The sequence below is a fragment of the Camelus bactrianus genome, chromosome 16 (assembly GCF_048773025.1).
Source record: "Camelus bactrianus isolate YW-2024 breed Bactrian camel chromosome 16, ASM4877302v1, whole genome shotgun sequence".
NCBI lineage: Eukaryota > Metazoa > Chordata > Mammalia > Artiodactyla > Camelidae > Camelus > Camelus bactrianus.
The window spans coordinates 1,311,196-1,334,934 of NC_133554.1; the positions used below are offsets into that span (position 1 = coordinate 1,311,196).

Below are 23,739 nucleotides of genomic sequence, written 5' to 3' on the forward strand. Positions count from 1 at the left end.
GAGAGCAGGCGGCCGCAGGTGGCACAAGACTGCGCTGGCTCCCGCAGCCGAGTGCGGGGCGAGTGGCTTCAGGTGCAGGTGGGCCTTCGGGCTCAAGTGGTGTCCTGTCCTGCTCCGGCTCTGTCCCTGGGCTCCCTGCTGGCTTCTGCGTCGGCTTCACCTTAGGTGAACCCCGGCTCCGTGGGGGCTTCCAGCAGTGCTCTGATGGGCTGGGCCACTCCCTGCTGGAACCACTCCCTGCCAGCGGCCAAGGCTCCTTCCACGACAAGGGGTGTGGGAACAGCACAGGCAGAAACAACAGGTCCCATCTCTGGCATGGAGCTGAAGGGGCCTTTGGCTTCAGGAACCATCCCTGTTGCTGGGGACTGACTGTAGTAAAGGGAGTGTCCCTTCCACATCGAATAGCCTGGCCCTTGGTGTGGCGTCTCCAGAGCTGCCGAGGGCCTTTGCGGGGCCTGGCAGTGGTGAGCATCGCAGGCCAGCCGACATCATCGTCGTCAGGCCCAGAGGCGATGGGGCTCCTGTTGTTTCCGCAGTCCCGGGTGCAGGCGCCGTGAGCAGGCAGGGGTGCTGGCAGCCTGAGGAGGGCAGTGTGGGCGGCGAGCAGGCAAACTGTGCGAAAAAGAGTGAGAACAGAACAGAGCTCAGGTCCCCAGCCTGCACTTGAGGGGCGCCCCGCAGGGGTGCAGCGCGTTTGCGGCCCAGTCCTGAGGTGGGAGGGGAGGTTTAAAGTGGGCTCTGGCGGACTCGGGCGGGGCACCTGGCCCGCTGGCCCTGAAGATGGCTCCTCGGAGGTGCCTTCGGGGCCCCTGTCCCGTCAGGAGCCGTGCACCCTGTCCACCCTTCTCGCCGCTTCTGGGCCTGGGTCCTCTGTGGCTTTGGGAGAATAGCAGGTGGTTTATGCCCTTGGTGTATTTTTTCTGACCGTGACAAATTTTCTTAGCTTCAAAGCCTAGATATTTCAGACAGACTGGCAGCAGGTGTCTCTGCGGGGGCCGCAGCCCTCTCTGAGGTGTCCGGGAGGGCAGAGCCCCAGCCCTCACGCACATGAATTGCTGCCTTTTCTTTACCACCAGGGGCCTTGGAGGCTCGGGGGTGCCCTGGCCAGGCCTCATGGCCTCTCGCTGGGAGGGCACGGGCTCCAGCTGTCCTGGGCACCCCCCAAGCAGCCGGACAAGAGGCCGGGAGGCCAGTCAGCAGAGCCCCGCGCATCCTTTCTTCCTAAGGAAGTTGATTCTTTTCACTATAGTTGTGATCATTCATGTCCTTTTTACCAGGACCGTTTGTTCTGACTGTTTAGTGGGAGCTGCCTCCTGACCCGGGGGAAGGTGGCCGGACGTCCTCGGTGCTGGGCCCCAGCTCCGCCTGCTGTGCCCCTGGGAAGCGGGGCAGGCGTTCCTGCTGGCGCACGGTGGGGTGACAGATGAAGTGCTGGGAGGCCCCCTGGGCCTTAGGGGCATCTGAGCGCCACCAGCGACGTGGACAAGTGTTTGCTCTTGGAGCTGGAGACGCTGTTGGGAGGAGCTGCGCTCTTGTCCCTTTTGAGGCGTGAGAGTGGCTGTGGGTGAACATCCTCACTGTGTCAGGTGCGCGGGTCCCTGTCAGGCCAGACGTCCTCTCACCGCCCTGGCAGACCAGCGCTGCTGTTCATAACACGCCTGCCGCCTCGAGGGGCGCCTGCAAGTGAACGCTTGTCTTTCTTTCTTTCGCCAGGTCATGGCGTCCAGCTTCTGGGACCTGAGGCTCCAGCAGAGGCAATGACCACCAGGGACCCTGCCCCAGACCTGTTACAGAGCCCAGACCTTCTTGGGACACGAGCCTGCCCGGGACAGGGAAGCTTCTCTCTTTGAAGAGCTTTGCGTTTGTAACAAAGGAAGTCAAGATGACGACTTCATCCATCAGGCGGCAGATGAAAAACATTGTGAACAATTACTCGGAAGCCGAGGTAAAAGTCCGGGAAGCCACCTCCAATGACCCGTGGGGCCCGTCCAGCTCGCTGATGACTGAGATTGCGGACCTGACCTACAACGTGGTGGCCTTCTCGGAGATCATGAGCATGGTGTGGCGGCGGCTCAACGACCACGGCCGGAACTGGCGGCACGTGTACAAGGCGCTGACGCTGCTCGACTACCTCGTCAAGACTGGCTCTGAGCGCGTGGCCCAGCAGTGCCGTGAGAACATCTTCGCCATCCAGACCCTGAAGGACTTCCAGTATGTCGACCGCGACGGCAAGGACCAGGGCATCAACGTGCGTGAGAAGTCCAAGCAGCTGGTGGCACTGCTCAAGGACGAGGAGCGGCTGAAGGCTGAGCGGGCCCAGGCCCTCAAGACCAAGGAACGCATGGCCCAGGTGGCCACCAGCATGGGCAGCAACCAGATCTCCTTCGGCCGAGGCTCCAGCCAGCCCAACCTCTCCACCAGCTACTCAGAGCAGGAGTACGGCAAGGCTGGGGGGTCGCCTGCCTCCTACCACGGCTGTGAGTAGTGGCCCGAGTGCCGCGGGGGCCCAGGGCTCGTGGCCTGGCCTCCTCCGCACCAGCCTCTGGCAGCCCAGGCGGCAGTGCCCTTGGCCTGCCTGGAGTTATGGTTACCGAGGGGCTTTTGGCCCCTGGGCTGCTCTGGCTCGGGGGTCTGGAGCCCCTCCACTACACTGGGGTTTGCCTCTGTACATGTGGCCCTCGAAGCAGGCCTCCTGCTGCCTCCTGCAGTGAGGGGCTGGCCCACTGCACAGCAGGGGTCCTGGCTGTTCTGGGTGACCTGGTTCCTTTAGTGTCAAATTCAGTGTCTTTCTAGTGACTGTGCTGTGGGTCTCCTGACCTGCTCAGCATCTCTGCTGCCTCAGGTGGGAGGGCATTCCTGTGGGCCGCTCAGTTGCCCAGCTGGGTCTGTGCTGGTGTGTGTGTGGGTGCTGCTCTGTTGTCTTATTTTGCACGTCAGTTACTCTGGGTCTTTGTCTGGCAATCAGGAGACTTCAGGGGTCAGAAGTGGGGCTCAGGGCCTGAGCCATGCTGGCATCCTGGTGGTCGAGTGGTACCGTCCCTGGAAGGGTGCCCCTCTGCCTTCGCAGTGCAGAGGTGAGACAGGTGGCCCTGTGGCCTGGAGTGGGGATGCAGAAATTTAATCTTTTTACTGTAAGGACAAAAGTGCAGGTCCCCATACCCTTTGTTTTTGGAATCAGTAACTCAGCACAAGGGTGAACTTGTTATAAAGGGACTTGCTAGCGGTTTGACAAACCCTTGTCAACCCGGCTTAGTTGCCAAACCACGTGCCGCTGGTTCCCGCTCCGGCAGGTCTTGGCTTGGTGATGTCCCGCCACCTGCCGCATTTTGAGAACCCGGTCGAGCAGGAGATTGCGTAGTAGGTTCAGACTGCCTACCTCTAGGGATCCTGAGTTCCTGTGACAGAGGTTGGTGTTTCCTGTCCCTCTTGTGGTTACTGCCGTTTCCCCGCTTGGCTTGAGCTCCTCTGCTTAGGCAAAGGCTGTGACCTTCATGAAACCCCTTGGAGGAAATGGGCTCCGGGGGCTCCCCCCAGTGAAGGAAGACCACCCTGGGGAAGTGAGGCCACATGTCTCCCTCAGGGAGCCCCTCCACCCCAGGAAGGCCCTTCCTCGGAAGTGGCTGCGTCTGAGCCTAAGGCCCCGGCTTTGGGGGCTACTCTCCTCCCCACGAGCCTTTTGCAGTCATGGTCCCCCAGGCCAGAGGGCAGAAGTGAGGAGCTGAAGCCATGTCCCCTCTGTCAGCCTGAGGGTGTTCCAGCTGCAGGGACGGGGCAGGGCCGCCAGAGCCTGGGCATCTGGGTGGCCCGGTCCTGGTTCTGCCACCATGAGGTCCCCTCTCTGAGCTCCCTCAGCGTGGTCCCCTCCGACCTTGGGCTTGAGCTGCATGTGGAGGGTCAGAACGGGGTCCCTGGCTGTTCACTTGCCTGGCCCGGCCGCGCCCTCTCCTGCTAACAGCCTGTCTCTCTCTGTGTGTGTGTGTGTCCCTGCCCTGCAGCGCCCGAGGCCTCGCTGTGTCCCCAGCACCGCACGGGGGCCCCGCTGGGTCAGAGCGAGGAGCTGCAGTCGCTGAGCCAGTGCCACCCCTTCCTGCTGCACCCGGGGCCGGCCTCCCGCCCAAATGGCGACGGGTCCCAGCCCTGCCTCACTTGTGACCGCGCAGCCCGAGGTGGGAGACGCTGGGCAGCTTGCTGGGGGTGTGTCGTACTGCCAGTACAGCCAACTCTCCCCCTGCCTCCTGGGCCCCAAGACCCAGGTCCAGCGCCCAGGCCTGCCTTCCTCTGTCCCCGGAGTCATGGCCTGGCCGTGCTCCCTCGGGCCTTGGCACGCCCCTGCCAGAGGGTCAGCTGCAGGCTCACGGGGCGCTGCTCTCCGGGGAAGGCCGGGGGCTGCCTGCCTCTGCCCACACCCCCACGCCCTGAGATGCTGGAGGGGCTCCGCTGTCCCCCAGACCTGGGCGTGGCAGAGGACCAGACAGCTTGGCCTGCTGAGCCAGGAGGGCGTGGCTCACATGTCACCTTGCCGGGCACACCCCTCGGGTGGTCCCGGGCGCCATCCTTGGTGGGGCAGGTCCGTGCCTTGCCGACGGCAGAGTGGGATTGCCTTGCTCCTCACTCTCTGCCGTCCCGCCGCGTGCCCACGACCGTGGCGGTTAGCTGCACTGCCAGTTAGTGCGCGGTGCTGAAGGCACCTGGCTCAGTCGGCAGCTGAAAGTAAGGCTTCCCTTTTGACTGATTAATAGTGGATTCCAGGCAGAGTCTCCAAGTGTTGCAGGTCAAACTGAAAACAGAAGCCACTGTTGTCTGCAAGAAAATGCTCTCAGTCTAGCCGGCCTGCGGTCCCCAGGGGCCCGCCGCAAGAGGGAGAGCCGCTTCTCTTCTGCTGTTACGGGGAGGGGCACCGGGAAGAGCTTCTGTGCGGCTTCCAGACAAAGCGGTGGCCGTTACCAGCCCTGGAGACAGTCGCCGCTCACTCGTGCCTCCCGACACCGCAGCCGGCCTGAGCTGGGTGCTCGTGTGATCACTGGGGTTAGCTCTGGGACATTTCCTTCACATCCTGACCTCCCCGCGCAGCTTGTGGCGGACTCTGTATGGGGACCAGCTTTGCGCTGTAGGGACCGCAGGGCAGGCGTGTTTGGAAGGCTCGCCCAGAGGCACAGGTTACACGCGTCTCTAACGGCAGATCTGCAGGGCCGTTCCCGGCGGGTCCTGCCCATTCAGTAGCTGGTGAGGTCTGTGTGGCGTCTTGGGGTTCACTCCACTCCTGGGCAGGCTGGCTCTCCCGGGCTGCTGCACATTATGCCCAGGCCGTGCCGCCCCCGTGCCATTGCCCACGTGAGTCCCTCCCCTCCGTGCCCGCCCCCCAACAACATCTGGCGAGTTGCTCGGCCCACAAGCCCGTGAGGAGTTCTCTTCTTCTTCAGCTCTGGTAGAAATTAAGGAAAAATGAGTTGGTTTGGGTTTTGACAGTTCCTCATGCCCCAGGTGCACTTGGGGCAGACGAGTGCAGCTTGACGCCCCATTTCACACTCGCTGTGCAGAGTGTGTGCCCAAGTCTCACACCCTCTCCGCCAGGGGCCGCCACTGGGGGAACTCCTTTTTGATCACCTACCCGAGTATTGAGGGTAAGCTGAGGGCTGTATCTATGCACGTGGGGGTCTGCTTTGAACAAACTGGCTTGGAATCCAGGTCGGAGAAGTCAGACTGACATGAAATACGGGCTACGATTCAGGGGAGATGTTTGTGAGGGGCGCATGTGGCACCCCAGACCCATGGGGGAGGCCTGCTGGGCATGGTGCAGACCCACGGCGGGGGCGGGGAGGCGGGCTGGCACTGTGGGGGCCCCTCAGTGTGCTCTGCTGGTGGGCATAGTCTGCTGCCGTCTGCCCAGCACCTGCGTCCTCCTGTCCCTCAGCAAGGGTTTGAGTCCCCACGTGTGCCCCCGCCCCACCCACAGGAGAGAGACGGTCACGCTGCGTGCTATATCCAAAACCGAAAAGACCCGGTGTGTGTGGGGTGGAGGTGGGGTGGTCTGAGCAATAGGAGTGCCCCGAACAAGCCTGGAGGTAGGAGGAGCTGTGGGGGTGTCTGGAGGGCAGGGAGGGTCTTTGTCCTGACACTTGGCGTCTGTGTGTGGTTGTCGCAGTGGCAGATTGCTGCGCAGACCCCCGAACACCTCCTCCTGCTGTGCCAGTGCAGGGCCCTCTGGGTCCTCAGGAGCCTTTTGGCTTTTACTCAGTGAACTGGGTGGCAGGGGAGGGTTTGGATCCAAGGAGGGATTTGATCTGATTTAAGGAGGAGAAAGCTTAGGAGGACCCTCCAGCTGTGGGGGGCGGGCGAGCGCGGGGAGACCTTTCGGGAGACCCCTGCCTGTCCCCTGGGGGAGATGACGTGCCTGGATCTTGGGGCGGTAGAGGTGGCTGGGCTGATCTTAAGGAGAGGCCGCAGGACTGGCTGGAGGGCTGGTCGGCGAGGGGCTGAGGGCCACCCCGATCACTGCCGCAGGGCACCTGCCGCCCCTCGTGGGACCTGGCCGTGGAGGTGGGGCTCTGAGGAGCCTAGGGCCTGGGAGGGAGCTCTGCCCGGGGTGCCTTCAGCTCTCTGGCCTCACCTGGCGCTTGCGGCCGCCCTCCCCACCAGAGCTGCTGCCGTGGCTGCCTGTGCCGTGCCTTGCACAGCCTGGCACAGTCAGTCGGTGCTTGGACTGCCGTGTGACGGCCTGGCAGGAGTCCAGGGGACCCTGGGTCTCCCACGCCCCCGCCGTGGTCGGCCACACCTAAGCCTGTTGCGGGGAACCTGAAAGCTTCCGTGCAGTTTTACACGTGTGTTTGGGAAGGGCCCGCGGGCAGCAGACTCTCCTGGGGCCCCGGGGAGGCCGGTTCCCTACAGCAGAGGCACCTCAGGCCTGAGTCAGACTCTCTGTGGCCCCGGCCTTGCCGGCCAGCCCGTGGGAGCGGAGCTGAGTATGCACACGTGTCTACACACAGGAGAACATGTCAGTAGGATTGTACACCTGAGGTGGGAGTCCTCCATAGGTTTGTGTTTGAAAACCGGAGAATGTGGAAGATACATTCATCATTTAAAAAAAGAAAAATCAAACCCAGCCCGTGTGTCCCTCAGAAACCCTCCTGGGACGCGAGTGTGGAGGACGCTGAGTCAGCGGAGGCCAGCAGGGAGCCTGTGGGGCGGAGCTCCACGGTGTAGGCGGGGTGACACTAGCGCTGGGGGGCGGGGCGGGGGCTGCAGCCAGGTGGTTCCCGGTGTCAGGAAGGGCAGGACAGCCAGCTAGTGGGGAGTGTGCCCAGAGCCCCTGGCCTTCCACTGGCTGTGGGCTCCGTCTTGGCAGATTGCTTTCCGAGGGGGGTGGACCAGGAATTTGGCGGGAGACGGGGTTCATTTGGCACTTCCTTTTGCTCGAGCCTGAGTGTTCTGCATGTTGTGGGACCCCTTCCTCTACAGCAGTAGTGAGTCCCCGCAGAGGCCGGCGCTGGCTGTCAGCATGAGCTTACTCTGGAGAGAGCTCATCTCTGCACGTGGGAAAGGGTCAGGAGGAGGCTGGGCAGTGATGCCAGCAGATCCTCAGAGGTGACGCATCTGTCCAGGGGTCAGACATCAAAGGGGCGCATTCCTGCCGGATGGGCTCAGGCCTCCAGGGGTCTGAATGTGCTGCGGCGAGGGTGCTGCGTGGCGAAGCTGGCCAGCACCTGAGACAGGGCAGCCTGAGAGCTGCTGGCCCCCGCCCCCTTCCCTGTAGGAGGAGCCCGTCTGCGGCTCACCCTTGCCTGGGAGGAGGCAGGACTGGTGCCAGTGGGGATGCTGAGATGGACTCACGCACTCAGACCCCCTTGGAAGAAACATGAAGCCAGAATTTCAATGCAGGTTTTCCAGAACTCTGGATCTCTTTCTCCTACTTTTCCATAAAAAAGCAATTTTTAAATTGTTGTACAAGGTAGATGGCTGTACAGTGCGCACCTGTTGCAGGGTCCATCTTGTGTACCGCTGGTGCCTCACTTTCACGATTTCTACGAGGAGGCGCACCTGCTTACAGTGTCACTCAGCGGGGGCCTGGGTCTACGGGCCCTCCTCTGATCTCAGGGTACGGTTGCTGATTGGGGTTGTTAATTAAATGACTGATGTTGACTTGTGCCGCCGAAACTTGGTGTGAGTGCGATACTTACATCTATCCCTTTGTCTTTAAAGCGCCCTTTGTAAAAGTTATAGGTCCACAAACTGTCGTTTATAGACTGTCAACAGTGGTTATGAGAAAAGCAAAGGTGGTTAAGTCAGGGTAGCTGGTGTCCAATCCATAGCTCTCGGTGACTGGTTTCCAGCGGTCAACTTGAAGGAAGGGGACATTTAAAATTATAGTATAAATGCAAATAAGAGGGAGGGTCTAAAGATAACTTCTCTTCGTGTGGGAAAGCAGGCTGTGTAGTTTTTGTGTCATCTCCGCATCTCACGGTAGTCTGTTCTGCCGTCTCCAGAGCGCCTTGCCTGAGAGGACCGTCTGCCTTCTGTCCCTGCGCCAGCAGTAGGGGCTTGTGCTCAGTGGGACAGGTGTTCAGTGAGCACTTTCGGAGCGGGCGAGTGCTAAATAAACCATAGCTCTCGTTTTTGATGCTGTTTTATGTGGTGTGCTCATCTCCACTGGTGTCTGCCTCAGGCATGCACGTTAGTCTTTTGAAAATACATTTTGTGGGCTTTTCCGGAAGTGTGGAAGTGTTCGTACCTGTGTAGTTTCTTGATGCTTTGAGTTTAGCAATAGTATGATTCATGGTTGCTCGTTTTTGTTTAGTAATCAAATAAATACGGTTCCCGATTTTGCTAGCTGCCCTTTCTCTGTTCCCTGTTCCCTAAGCTGCTGGCTCAAGCTCGCTGCCTGGGAGTTTTTAAATGTCCCCAGGTGTGCCAAAGCCTGGGCACAGGTCTGAGCAGTCAGTTCGGAGCCTCTGGGGTGGGCTGAAGCTTCCAGGGGCGTGGTGTGCGGCCGGCTGGCCCCCTGCTCCGGGTGGGCTACCTCTCCGGGCTCCCCTCTCCGTCCAGCTGATGACCAGTGGCCTTGCCCTTTCAAAAAGTTGGAGTCAGCGGGCGAGGGGCCGACTGTCAGCAGCTAGAAATTGATGTTGCAGCGGAATCCGTCTCCTCCTGCTGCCTGCCGGCGGACAGCGGAGGCCGGCTGTCGGCGGGATGACCAGCACCCTTCAGCGAGTGCTCTCGGTGGCCCACTTCTCCAGTTCTAACTGGTAAGTGCGGTGTGGGCCTGAAATAGGGAGCTCTGCTAGTTTTTTCCTTGTAGAAGTAACACATGTTCATTCCTGATGGTGCAGAAAACCCAGAAAGTAGACAGACGTGCCCGTAACCGTGGTACCCAGGCAGCTGACTCACGTGTCTGTTTCCTTCTGGACTTTGCTCTAAGCACTGTCTCCGCCAGGTTGCAGCCCTGCTGCCCTGCTGTTTGTATCATGACGTTGTGACATCCCGGCTGCCTGGACTGTGCCCACAGGTGGTCTGGAGCCCTGGTGTGTGGTTTTGTGGTGTCATCTGAATGTGGGCAAGCAAGCAGCAGCTTAGTCTGGAGAGGAATCAAAGGCCAGATCGAGACCAGATCCCTGAAGGTAGCTGTGCTGGCAGGTCTGGGTCACAGGTCTGGCAGGTGTCCCTGAGAATAGAACAGAGAACAGCATCGTAAGGGTCATTCACAGCCACGGGGCGCCCTCGGGGGCCTGGGATCATGGGGGGAGTGGAGAGCAGTGACCCGGGGCAAGGCACAGACCCAGGGGTCCCCCACCACCCAGTTTCATAGAAGCAGACGCCCGAGGAGATCCGCCGTTTGTGCGTGGCCTCACTGCTGGCGCGTGCTGGGGACGGGATTTGAACTCTGGCATCCCTGTTAGCCAGCGGGCACGGGGTCGTTAGTGGTGGCAGCAGTGCTGGGGCCCTGCAGGGCTTTGCCAGGAGTCACCCCGGTCGCTGTGCCGAAAAGCTGAGCTCGCAGAGTTTGCTCCCTTTAGTCAGCCTGTGTGACTGCAGGCGCTGCTTACGTCCTTTCCGACAAAGTGGTGAGCCACGGCCAGTGAGAAGCGGCAGCGTCCTGTTTTTCTGTTACCTTGATTGCTTTGCTTTCTTCTTTCAAAATCCCTCGACGTTGGCCTGCTGAAGCATCTTTGTTTCAGGAGCACATCTGGGGACCCACGTACTCCCCGCAGTAGAGGGTGCAGGCATGTGGCCTGGTGGGGCGGTCCCGGTAGCAGCCCAGCCTGGTAAAGGTAGGGAGCCCTGCCAGGGGTGCTGGGAGGCGCCTCTGAGCCTCCTCTTAGCCGGTATTTTGAGGGAAACATTGGGCTTTTGTAGGCTCCTTGTTCACCCTCTCCTGTGAGCCTTCTCAGCCAGGGCAGCGGACAGGAGAGGATGCACGAGAGCCCACCATGTACAGAGTTCTCAACCGCGGCACGTGAAGATGGCCCTCCTCCCCGTGGGATCCGTCTCAGCCTCAGGAGAAGGGTAGTGCCACACTAGCTCCTTGAGTGATTAGCTGATGCTCACAGGCCTGTCTTCCCTCCAGAGGGTGGCTGGGTCTGCGACCCGAGAGCCGGCGTCCTGCAGACACGTGCCCCGGTCCCTGGGAGTGCTGGACCCTCAGATCCCCAGAGCAGGGCCGGGGCCAGGCTCAGGTGGTGGGAAGGGTCCATTCAGGCCCGTCTCACAGCCCTTCTGTGTTCCCTGTCATGTGCACAGGCACAAGAGGCTCTTTGTGGCCGAGATGCTGTCGCTAAGGCGGGAGCATCCCCCTGGACGCTGCGCGCGCAGCTGACACCTCTGTGTAGCTCAGCTGACATTCGGGGCTGGTGGTTGTGAATTCCGCCATCTGCGGAACTGAGAGCTGTACATCCGTTTATAAAAACCACAGCATTTGGGGGAATACCCTTTGTCTTCATTTCCACATTGATGTGGTAAGCTATTTCCGTAGGCGCTGGCCACGTGTCACTCTAGCAGCATCAGCTCTGGTGGATGCAAACGTGAGCCTTTGCCTTTGAAGCCAGGCTGGCCCTGCAGGTGTGCTGAGGGTGCAGGGGACAAGGGAGGCCTCACTTCTCCAGCAGGTCCCTGTTCCGTGCCCTGGCCCACTCACCGCCAGCTCCTGGCCGAATCAGGCCCCGTGGCAGCACGGCCAGGTAGCAGCTGCCCGCCAAGATCGGGCTTTCTTTTCAGAGCACTTTTTGGGGTGTGGAGTGGGGTTTGAGGTTTTCTTCTTTATTCACTCCTGGTTTCTTTTTGAGAGTAAATGAAGGCTGTTGGATGTGCCGTGTTGTTACAGACAGGGTTTTGTGAAGCAGCCTGAGATTCTTTGTCAGGAAGAAGGCTGGGAACGGGCAGCCTGCGTGGCTGTGATCTAGATGAAGGAGCCACATTTGGCAGGGGAGTCTCTCCCAACACTACCCTGTCCACCCACCCGTCTCAACCTCCCCCCAACCACCTCCCTCAACCTCCGCCCACCACCCCCCTCAACCTCCGCCCACCACCCCCCTCAACCTCCCCCCAACCACCTCCCTCAACCTCCCCCACCACCCCCTCAACCTCCCCCACCACCCCCTCAACCTCCCCCAACCACCCCCCTCAACCTCCCCCAACCACCCCCTCAACCTCCCCCAACCACCCCCTCAACCTCCCCCAACCACCCCCTCAACCTCCCCCAACCACCCCCTCAACCTCCCCCCACCACCCCCTCAACCTCCCCCCACCACCCCCTCAACCTCCCCCAACCACCCCCTCAACCTCCCCCAACCACCCCCTCAACCTCCCCCAACCACCTCCCTCAACCTCCCCCCACCATCCCCCTCAACCTCCCCCCCACCACCTCCCTCAACCTCCCCCAACCACCCCCTCAACCTCCCCCAACCACCCCCTCAACCTCCTCCCACCACCCCCTCAACCTCCCCCAACCACCCCCCTCAACCTCCCCCAACCACCCCCTCAACCTCCCCCAACCACCCCCTCAACCTCCTCCCACCACCCCCTCAACCTCCTCCCACCACCCCCTCAACCTCCCCCAACCACCCCCTCAACCTCCCCCAACCACCCCCTCAACCTCCTCCCACCCCCCCCAACCTCCCCAACCACCCCCCTCAACCTCCCCCCAACCACCCCCCTCAACCTCCCCCACCACCCCCCTCGGCCTCCCCCCACCCACCCCCCTCGGCCTCCCCTCCACCCCCCTACCCATCCCCCAACCTGCCCCCGACCTGCCCTCTCAGCCCTCTCAGCCCTTCAGCTTCCTTTGTTCCCACCAGCCAGGGTGGTGGTTGCCCCCAGAGCAGGAGGAGACTGCCAGCTGCGATGGGCAGAGGTAAAGGCTGGGAATAGAACCGACAGAACATGTGCTTTTGTTTTGATATATTATTAAGAAATCAAATTATTAAAATAGATTTGAGGGTGTTTCATTGCCATCTAGCTTCATTTCTAAAGAAATGCTTTGGAAAATCTAATTGGGGTGATGCAGTAGACTGGGGTTTGACTTGATTTATTTAGAAAGATATGTTTGTGGTTTGTTTTTTTTAATTACTGTTGCATTTTTTTCTTGTTTGACCTGTTCATTAGTGTAGATGTGAGGTTGCTGGCTTTTTTTTCAATAGTTCTTTTGGTTGACAATAAATCGTAGCGAACTCACTGCGCTTCAGGCCACATAATTGTTCCAAATGAAATCTCACTGCTGTGTGTTTTGTGTGATTTTTCTGAATCATGGGATGAAGTGATGCCAGTTACAGCCCCCACTGTGCACTGCCCCTGCTGCCACCCCGGTTCTTCTGTGGGTCCCTCCTCGACTCTATCTCGATTCTTCTCCTGTTTCACTCACTGCATGCAGGGCCCAGTCATCTAGACGCCTCCATGACAGGAATCACTTCCCAGCTTTTACTTCCTCCCAAAGGAGCAGACCCTAAGAAGCACGTTTAGTTGGAGGTTCAGGGAGAAGCAGCATCTGGCTGAGCCCTGGGGGCTGGGTTTGCTGGAACCGATGGCACGGAAGCTGGGGCTAAAGGACGATGCAGTCAGCGCGTCCGCAACAGCTACCCAGAAAGTGGGGTCCTCCGTCCGTCTGTCTCCACGCGACCGTGCACGCAGGCACCTGGCCATCCGCGTCTGTCTATCTCCACGCGACCGTGCATGCAGGCATCCGGCCGTCCGTGGGCATTTGTCAGTTGTTCTGCCAGACTTTGGGGATGGATGTAATGGTGGGAGGACAGGCCTAGGCCCTCCCTTGAGAGCACCTTTGGATGTGACCTACTAAGCTGCAGATTGAGGGGGTGCTGGGGGTACCGAGCCAGCCCCAGCAGAGGGGGTGGGCAGGCTGAGCTGGGCCTGAGAGAGCAGCGCAGAGGCCCAGAAGGAAAGCCGGGGCGCTGAGATGTGGCCTGACAACCTCTTCAGACAGCAGAGCTTGCTTTGGGAATTTCAGAGGAGCTGCAGGCCCCCTCCTGGGTGGGGGCGAGGTGGGCGCACCCTTTGGCTCCGGCTGCCAGAGCTTCACGTCTGAGCCTGCTGGCACCGAGGGCCCCTGCCGCAGGGAGCCTGGTGGCCGTGGAAGCGCGGCGTTTTCCCTGCGGGGAGGCCCTGCCTGGCCACAGCATGACTGCGAGCCCTCTGCTTTGGGGTTTGTTCCATCTGCCGGAAGTTCATGTCTCATCCTTTCTCTCAAAACTGTCATTCCAGGCGCTACGTACAAGTGTTTAAGTTAGCTAAGTACTTAAGCAAAAAAATGTCCACATATTTTTATTTTCGAGTCACTGTACAGTTTTACCTAAAAAACAGAAATATTTGGAGTTACTGCAGAAATGTTTGGCGTTCGTTTTCCATGACCCTTATGCCGTGAGAGACAGAGGGAGCCTCTCACCGACTTGGGGAGCCTGGAGAGGAGTGTGTGGTCCTCAGAGCCTGTGCTCTTTTGGCCGATCTTCCGTCCAGCTTTTCAAGAGCTACACTCTCAATCTTTTAAAAACTGTTCCTCTCTTTGAAGCAGCGCAGCTCTGCAGCGTTTAAGTCCGGGGTCTGGTCCTGGGGGGCCTGACTGTGAGGCGGGTGCCTGAGGGCCTCCTGTCCTGGCCTGTGGCCTTGTCACTGTGCAGTGACTTGATTTTAACGGGGATGTTGGTAGACCTCTCCTCCACCCCACCTGTGTCCCGTGTCGGGGGCTGTGGTCAGACCCTCAGGGCAGGGGCAGGGTGGGAGCGGGTATGTTTGACCAGCTAGTGGCGGGTCCTGTGCTGTGGTGACTTGGCCTCCCCCCACAGCCACCTCCCCGCGGGTGTCCTCCGAGCTGGAGCAGGCCCGGCCGCAGACGAGCGGAGAAGAGGAGCTGCAGCTGCAGCTGGCGCTGGCCATGAGCAGAGAGGTGGCCGAGCAGGTCAGTGTTGCCGGTCCGCGCCGGGCGGGGGTGGGGGGGCGGAGCATCATGGGGAGGACGCTTGCATGCCCTGCAGAGGGTGTTCCTGTCACCCACTGCCCCTGTCAGGGAGGGTCCCAGCAGATACACATTTAGGGAAGGTTTTCAGGATGTCCGTCGGTGCCTGGGGACGAACCAGCGAGAAGTGTTTCCCAGAAACACTCCGCACTCAGCCTTGCGTCCTGGCTCTGGGCCAAGTGTGCACAGCCCTCCCTGCCCGTGGGCGGCCGTGGTCCTGTCTTCCCACCCGGAGGGTGGGCCAAGAGCGTCTGAACACAAAGGCTAGAAGGAGATGCCCCGGAGACGAGAGCTGATAGCAGATGGCGGAAGTGTGTGTAGTTCTCATTTTTTTCAGTTCCCGTTTTTCCTTCGTAAGCATGAGTTACTTCCAGATGGAAAAGGAGGGAAAGGAGCAACTGAGATGACCTTTCAGCGTGTCAGCCTTTCTAAGGCCCACCTCTTCTCAGGCCCACCCCGCTGACCTTTGGTGAAAAGGGGCAGAGGAGTGAGCGAGGCCCAAGCCCCCCTCAGCAGTGGCGCAGACAGGCATGGGCGTGGGCGGGCAAGCGGGGGTCCGTCCCGGCGTGGTCCGCCTCGCTCTGACTGGAGCAGTCTGAAGGGCCACCGCGGCGGACGGCTTCCGTGCGGCCCTGTGCCCACCCGAGGACACGGCCACGGGGACAGGTGGGAGGTCTGAGCCTGTTTTAGTCGGTCACGGGGTTTACATTTACTCATTCTGTGAAAGCTAGGATGGCCAGTCTTTCTGCGTATGGTGACTTTGCCTTGAATAAGTGTAAGTTAACTATAATGAGTTACTTCTACTAGAAATCATAAAAAGTCAGTACACAGTCATTTTCTGAAGTGTGCGCAGTGGGCCGGAGTGCCGTGATTTCTGCCCTCTTTCCAGGTCCTCTCTGGGCTGTCAGACTTCTGTGTTTTATTAGGAGATACGTTGCTTCTTTAGTTCAGAAGAGTCATAAAGCCATTTTCATTTTGAGAAAAGTCATTTTAGAATAAGCATTTCCTTTCTGTGATATGGTGGTGCCTGTGCCCCCGTCTCCCTGGAGGGGCTGGAGGCAAGTGGAAGCCACACGGGGCGGGGGGCGGAGGGGGCACTGCTGCATGGTCTTCAGCCCTCCTCTGAAGTGAGGGGCGACGAGCTTCCAGGTCATTGTCATCCACAGGAAGAGCGCCTCCGGCGGGGCGATGACCTCAGGCTGCAGATGGCCCTGGAGGAAAGCCGCAGGGACACCGTCAAAGTTCCAAAAAAGAGAGAGGTGAGTGCTCCTTGGGATGGTCCCCGGAGGGGGTGGCCCTGCCCGGAGCTGAGTGCAGCCGCAGCGCTCCCTGCCCCGGCTCTGGCCGTCGCTGCGTGAGCACACGTCCTGTGCTTTGGGGCCTAATGGAGACCGACATGGCTCTGCCTCCGGCACTCGTCACCCCGTCAGGAGGTAGACCCCGCCCCACAGAGCAGGGGGTCCCTGGGGGTGGGGAGGCTGCCCTGGGAGGGGGTCCTGAGGGGGCACAGGCAGGTGGGGGCAGCGTCCTGGAGGGAAGCAGAGCCCACGTTGCCCTGAGAAGCCCCGAGGACTGGTTGACGGCGGGCAGGGCACTTGGCACATAGCTCGGTGCGGGCAAGCCTGGTCTTCGCAGGGGAGCGGCGCAGCTTCTGAGGTCGTCGGGGACCTCCCCAGACCTTTGCCCTGTTAGAGGCCCGGGCAGCGTGCGCGGAAGCATGTGGGCGTTCGCTGCAGCTGCAGGGAAGCCAGCCTGACCCCTTCTCTCTGCCTCACAGCACGGCTCCCACCCACAGCAGCCCACACTGTTGGATCTGATGGACGCCCTGCCCGGCTCGGGCCCTGCTGTGCAGAAGGCAGAGCCCTGGGGCCCATCCACCTCAGCTAACCAGACCAACCCCTGGGGTGGGCCGGCAGCCGCAGCCAGCACTTCGGACCCCTGGTCATCGTTCGGTAAAGACCCCCTCGTTGTCTCCCCTGCCTTCTGGCTGGGAGAGGGGCTGCGGGGCGGGCGGCAGAGGTGGGAGTGACCTGGTTGACGGTGGTGGGTGTCCAGGCCTCTGCGGCCCCCGGCCGGCTGGCGGTATGTGCTCGGCTTCTGCTTTGGTCCGTTTCCTCTCTGCTTCCCACATGTGTCGAAATGGCTTGTCCCTTTTTGGGGACACTTGTCAACCCTCAGCCTCAGAATTGCACCCCAAGTTAAGAAACTATCGTACACAGAGTGAGACATCTAAATCAAGGTGCTGCAGTTAGCTGGAAATTAGGATGTGCTTAACGTGACTGCTGGCGAGGAGGGGCTGTGTTGACTGTAATTCTTTGTTGTGTCACTCAACGGTCAATCAGTTCACTCGCCAAGTGAATGCTTTAAAGTTCAGTTTAATGCCCAGCGTGAGAGAACTTGTGAAAGGAGGTTTGGAAACTGAGTGTGGTGCCACCTGTTTAATTTGGATGGACATCTTGGGCACAGGGCTTGGCCTGCAGGCTCTGGGAGGCCCCTGGGTGCTCTCAGCCCCGCTGGCCACAGCTGTGGCCTTCTGTCTGGCAACTTTGAATGTAAATTTTGTGTCACTCCAGAAGCCAGATGAGGTCAAGGAGATCGAATAGCGCTGAGTCTCTGGCTGCTTCTGGGGAGGGGTTTGGGGGCTGAGGTGAAGGGGGAGACAGACTTTTCCCCCTAAACTTTTTCCTTTCCTTTCCTTCCCCTTCCCCTCCTCCTCCCTCCTCCTCCTTCCTCCTTTTTTTTTTTGCTGTTTGGCTTATTTACCACATTTAGCAGAGGTAAGTATTACCTGATCAGGGGAGAGGAAATACGTATTTTTTAAGTGAACGAGTTTGCCCATCCCTTCCTTTGGCTGGTGGACAGGACTGTGCCCTGGAGCCAAGGGCACTGGTTGACCAGGCACCCGACCCTCAGGGGGAGCCGGGGGTCTCCTGCTGGTGGGGCAGGACCACCTCCAGTGGCGGGGGCTCTCACACCCTGGCAGGCAGCGGAGACCAGGAGCTGGCCAGAAGCAGGGGTGCAGCTGGGGAGAGGCGCTGGTCCTCAGAGGCAGCTGAGCATCACATGGATTTCTGCCCACGTGGTTCCTCTCTTCCAATTTATTTTGTTTTTGTCTATATTTTCTGGGAATGTGCGGTGTTTTGGAGGGAAGAGTAATGAAGTTTGTTTGTTTATCTGTCTGTCTGTCTAATGGAGGTACTGGGGATGAACCCAGGACCTCGTGCATGCTAATTAAGCACGCGCCCTGCCACTGAGCTACTATATCCTCCCTGCTTCTTCCATGTTTTTCAAATCGAGACAAAGTTCACATAATGTAAAATTCGCCTTCCTAACGATTTGCAGCTGCCCCTCCCCAGCCCTTGGCACCAGTCTGCTTCCTGTGTCTGGAGGGGCCTGTTCCGGGCGTTTCATGTGTGTCGTGGACTCGTAGCACATGTGGCCCCTGTGACCTTCACTTAGCGTGTTTTCAGCGTTCCCTACTTTGTTCCTTTTTATGGTCAAATAATAATCCATTTTGTAGATAGATGACATTTTGTATAACCGTTTAGCAGTAAGAGAAGATTGCAATCTGACATTCTGAAATCAAATTTTTGAATGTTGGCAATGAATTTTAAAAATGAAGAACACGGCTGAGGCCGGCAGGGGCCGTGTGTGCTCCGGGGACTGCCACTTCGCCATCTTTTGCTACCTGCCCAACCCAGGGTTCTAATGCATTTGGCATTTTTACCAGTGACTTGAGAAGGCAGACCATCAAACCCAGAGAGGCTGTTCATTACTCTGAGGTCACACAGCAGATAGGGGTAGGCTCAGTGCTTATGACCCCCAGTCCTGGAATTATCATGCCATCCTGGACTGTTGCTGAGGCCTCTGTGGCCATTCATGTCCTGGAAGTCTCCTCAAATTCCAAATTGAGAGCGAGCCAGTGTTAAAACTGGTCAGCTTTCCCTCAGCACGTGTGTTTCACACAGCTGGGGTCACGTTGTGCACAGTTTTGTGTGTAGACATAGATACTTCTGTTTGCCCCGTACGGTGAGCATTTCCAGGCGTCAGGAGATCCGTTGGGCAGCGCAGTTCCGTCACCCACGGAGGCAGGTTTGCTGCTGTAGCTTCTGCTGTCAGCAGCTCTGCCGGGGGGGCCTCGCACCAGCTCCCAAGTTCACTGGAGTGTAGTAACGGTGAACTTGCTTCCTTCTTCCAAGGAGCAGCTCCAGACCGAGACACAGACCGGGTTTACTGATCAGTCTCTGGTAGAATCTGCTAGTGTGCGTTTGGGGCCCCCCACCCCGAAACACGTTCATAAATGAGAAACAGTAGAGTCCCCTCCCAGGTCCCATTAGTTGGATGAAAGAAACGCTGTTTTGAAAGCCACCCTTGGTAGCAAGCCCTGCCTTTACCAGCTCGTGCTGAGGGGCCTCAGAGGGAAATGCTGAGGCTGGGAGGAGGGGACCCGGAGCGCGCCGGGTCAGCAGGGCACTTCCTGCACCGGCCAGACCCAGAGCGGCCACCTGGTGTGGGCAGGGCTCACAGCCTCTGCTTCTGGGGCCCCCTCTGCCCCACGATGTGACTGCCTCCTGGTGCCTGGGAACACGTGTGTGTGGCCTGGGATGCACCCGGCGCAGGAGGCGGCCACTGTGCTCCATGCGAAGGGGCCTTTCCGCCCTCGGTGCCGCCCTCCCCTCATCCGCTCAGCAAGTGCTTATTTGTCGGGTGTGTGGCCTGGCCCGGGCCTTCCAAGGCCACGGTGGGCAGAGCACGGGGGCCTTGCAAGATCTGTGGGCCATCTGTGGAGGGAGACGGAGTGCTGTGCCGTGTGCCGTCAGGAGGGTGGCGCCCAAGGCCCAGGGCTGGTGGGTGGCGGAGGAGTTCCTGGACTGTCTGTCTTGGCAGGGCAGCCTGGACCCCTTTAAGTGCCTGGTCTGCACTTTATGTCCTGTCCTGCTCTCTGCCGACTGAACTCCTGGTTATTCTTGAAAGCATGGCTCAGGTATTCCTGCTCCAGGAGATGTGGTCACCCTGTCCTCAGGACCACCCCCGGCTGCTGGCTGCTGGTGCCTCCGGGCTGGGTATGGGCGCCGTGTCCGTGTTTCTCTCTCAGAGCGGGCCCCGGCCTGGGCCGTGCTGGCGAAACATAGCTCAGATCGAGCAAGGTGGCTGCAAGGACCGCCTGTCTGTGGGAGGCCCGTGCACCCGGTGTCTGTGTCCGAGGAGCCCTCGCCTCCCAGGAGGGCTGGGCTGGGCTGGACCCCAAATACCCCAGGAGCACGGTGCTTCTCAGGCACCTTGGCTGCTGTTCTGGCCACTCGGGGAGCCTCTGCGAGTCCAGGTGTCCTCAGAAGCTGTGCTGGAGTGTGTGGGGTGCCAGTATTTTACCAGCCCCCGCAGGAGATCCCCGAAGGCGGCCACAGTTGAGAACCATGGGCTGGGGCCCCCAAGCTGCGTGGTGCGTGAACTGCTCTGGATTGGTGGTTCGCAGGCTGTGGAGACTCGGGGCAGCTCTGTCTGAATGTGTGTGCGCGCCTGAGTCAGACATTTACCCGGAACCTTCCAGAGGTGCACTCCAGGGCTGAGAGGTGCTGCAGAGGGAGTGAGGGATGCCCGCAGAGCCCCCAGTGGACCCCTGTTTTCTCCCCTCTGGCCTCAGAAGCTCCAGGCCCCACTACCAGATGCCCACAGCCCAGAGGACAGAGAGGATTTCTCTGCAGCTCCGGTGCCAGTCTGGGATTTAGACGTAGAGAGTTGGGACGGGGGAAGTTTGTAGGTTGACTTGAGCTGGTGAAAACTCTCCCTGTTCCATGGCGGGGTCAGCTTCACTCAGACTGGGCCTGGGAGCCAGTGAGGGGCTGATTCTGCCAGGGAAGATCAGGCTGAAGACGGTGTGCCGGCTTCCTTGTGGTTTCCTGGGAGCCGGAACAGCCTGGCACCAGGTCCCAGGCCTCCCTGTGACGCCCGAGTCCTGCGTCTTCTATGTGGCATCTCGGCGGCTCCTCTCACTGCAGTCCATCTCCCTCCCTGACGCAGTTAGTTTCCACCCTGTCACTCCCCTCCTGTCCAGAGGACAGCCGAGGACCCAGGAGGTGCTGTGTTGGGGGCAGAGCCAGGGCGACTCCAGCTGGGACCAGTGTCACATCTGGCGGAAGTGGGCACGGGGAGAGCGGTGCCAGTCATGGGGGAACGCTGGGAAGATGGGAGTGGAAGACCAGAGGGGATTCTGGAGGCCTCAGGAGGGTTGTGGGCTTGGGGCCCGGGGAGAGAAGGGGCCTTGGAGGCCGAGGCAGCAGGCGGTGGGTTGCCCTTCAGGTGTCTGGGGAGCGGGCCAGGACACACAGAGGCAGAATGAGGACGTCTGATGCACACCTTTCTGGAGTTCCAGAGAAGTTGATGTTTGAAAAGATGATAGGCAGCTTTTAAGGACTGTGGCCTGGTGCTGCTTCTCAGATCCAGGAAGCCTCATGAATCCTAGGCAGGACCATTAAAGAAACCACACCTAGACACATCGTCAGGTGGAGAACACCACGGAGGGGACATCTCAGACCACCCGGCACAGACCGGCCCTTGCAGGAGACGGCAGTCAGGCCAGCAGCGGACGGTCAGTGGGGAGGACAGGTGTTGGGGGCAGCAGGATGATGTCATCAGCGCCTGCAAGGAGAACGTGCTTCTCCCAAGAATGAAGGTGAGAGAAACGTCAACAAAAAACTCATCCTCTGGAATTCTGTATCCAGGGACAGTATTCCTCAGGAACGAGGGGAAACATTTCCAGCCATACAACAAACGCCAAGTACAGGGTCAACCTGAGGAACAGCCGGATGGGGCTTTGCCCCCAGGAGGGGGTGGAGAGGACCGGGAGCGGGTTGTCGGCTGGGAGCACGTTTCTGAAGTGCTGAGGACTTGAGAAGACTGGAGCAGCGCGATCTGTCAGCCTGTGGGCTTGTGGGCCAGTAAGACGCAGCACACAGAAGCTGATGGTGTGCCCGGCAGAAAAGCCTCTGCAGACGTCTGCAGACGGGTCACGCAGACCACGTCGGACCACAGTGCACTCAAGGGGAAGCCAGCAGCAAACAGTAATTAGGGAACTCCAGACACCCGACAGTTTAAAAGCACGTTCACGTTCTTGAGTCAAGTAAGGAATTATAACGACAATCAGAAATACTCAGAACCAAAAAATAGTGTAAATGTCTCAATATCAGAATATGTGGGACAGTTGAAGCAACAGTAAGAGGGAAATTTGTAGCTTTAACGTTTACATTCATCAGGAGGAACGGCGCCAGATGGACGGGGTCACGTTGGGGTTTGGGCCCAGTGGAAGGAAGGAAGTAGCGAGGAGAACAGAAGTTAATGAGTTAGAACACGAGGGGGCGGGACACCTGCAAAGATGGAAGGCAGCCCTTGAAAACGGTAGTAAAAGAAACACGTCAGGCGAGGCTAGATCTGAGGGACAAAGAGGGGAGGCAGACGGTGGGGGCGGACGGAGCGTGGGGTGGGTGCTGCTGAGGCCCAGCAGGGCGGGAGGCGTCGGGTCGGCTCTGCTGACAGAACCGGGGACTTGGATAAAGTGGGTAAAACGAGAGAAAACTGAGCAAATCTGTAAATGGGGGTAGTCCTGTAATTGTGAAAGAAACTGAGTCAGTCACCCCCCGTCACCCCCACATCCTCCCCAGAGAGCTTTCCTGGCAAATTCTAAGCATCCAAGAGCCAACACTTGACACAAACTGTCCGGGAAAAGGGAGCATCTCCTCCATTTTACGAGCTGGCGGAAGCTGACCGCCAGAACCAGTCGGAAGACGCAGTGTGAGACAGACGTGTCAGGCCAGGCCCACTTAGGAGCATAGGTGCGAAAACCTTGAGCAAAGAAACTATTGCAGAATGGAAAGGAGAAAAATATAGACGTGATACAGTATATTATGAGAAACTTTGTTTGCAAGGACCAAGTCGTCAGAAAATGTACTAATGTACCATCTTAACAGACTCAGAGGGAAAAATCATGTGACCATTTTAATGGGGGGGGGGCAGAAACAGGTTGATAAGATGCACCAGCTATTCGTTGCAAGTCTTAGCAAATTTGGAATAATGGGGAACTTCCATACCCTGATGAAGAGCTTCTAAACGGAAAAAAGCCCATTTTGGTAAATGGTACAATTTAGTGATAAAATGTTTAAGGGCAAGACAGGGGCTCTGTCTGCACCCCGCTCTCTGTTGGGACTGGTGGTCCCAGCCAGCACAGCAAGACAGGAAGATGAGAGAAAAAGTGTGAGGACTAGAGAGAACTAACCGTCATCATTTACAAGGGATGTGATTATGTACATGGAATGCCAAAGAGTTTACTGGGATGAAGAGTGGTTAGAATTACTATAAGAATAAGTAGGATGAGTTTCAGTTGTTAAGAGTTTAGCAAGATGGCTGGATATAAAAATTAGTATATGAAATTAAGTTGTTTCTCTGCATAACAATAAATAAATAGAAAATGGAAGTTTTAAAAATATACCAGTCCCTAGGAATAACTTACAAAAGTTGTATAAATCCCTCATGAAAATAAAGGACAAAATTTTTAAAAATTGTACACGCACCCTAATGTTCATAACCGCATTATTTACAGTAGCCAAGACGTGGATGCAACCTCAATGCCGATCAATAGATGAATGGGTAAAGAAGATGTAGTGTGTGTGTGTGTGTGTGTGTATAAAATATATATAATGGAATATTACTCAGCCATAAAAACGAAAGCTTGCAATTTGCAACGACACAGATGGGCCTAGAGGTATTATGCTTAGCGAAGTAAATCAGACAGAGTAAGACAAATACTGTATGTTACACTTACATATGGAATCTAAAAAACAAAACAAAAATAGATTCAGATACAGAGAACAAATGGGTGGTTGCAGAGGGGCTGGGGGCCAGGCAAAATAGATGAAGAAGATTAAGAGGTACAATCCAGTCAAAATAAATAAGCCACGGGGGTGTAAGATGCAGTAAGGAATTTGGTCTGTGATACTGTAGTAACTGCAGGGACAGGCGGTCACTCGACCTCTCCTGGTGGTTATTTCATGACATGCAAAGTCGAGTCGTGCAGTACACCTGAAACTAACGTGCTGTCGTATGTCACCTGTATTCAATTAAAAATAAATAAAAACGCCGAGGGAAAAGGATTAGATTTCATTGAGAGAGAAGACAAGTGAACAGGGAGAGATCCTATGATTTTCGTAAGACTCACTGTAACATAATTTTCCTCACGTTGATCCGAGATTGAATGCAGTTCTGGTGAAAGTTCCAACAAGGTTTAAATTGTTTTCTTTTTT

General features: G+C 58.2%; 1 protein-coding gene across 4 annotated transcripts in view; it reads left to right on the forward strand.

The window, feature by feature from the left end:
- The window catches only part of EPN2 (epsin 2), a 56,995-nt gene that overhangs the window by 25,017 nt on the left and 8,239 nt on the right, over positions 1-23,739 (forward strand). For 2 of the 4 annotated variants that reach the window (XM_074342025.1, XM_074342026.1), the window contains exons 2-6: positions 1,714-2,477; positions 3,996-4,166; positions 14,280-14,392; positions 15,616-15,708; positions 16,227-16,401. In XM_074342025.1, coding sequence (XP_074198126.1) covers positions 1,883-2,477; positions 3,996-4,166; positions 14,280-14,392; positions 15,616-15,708; positions 16,227-16,401 — 1,147 coding nt within the window. In that variant the 5' untranslated portion in view covers positions 1,714-1,882. The other 2 variants (XM_074342027.1, XM_074342028.1) reach the window with 2 other exon arrangements.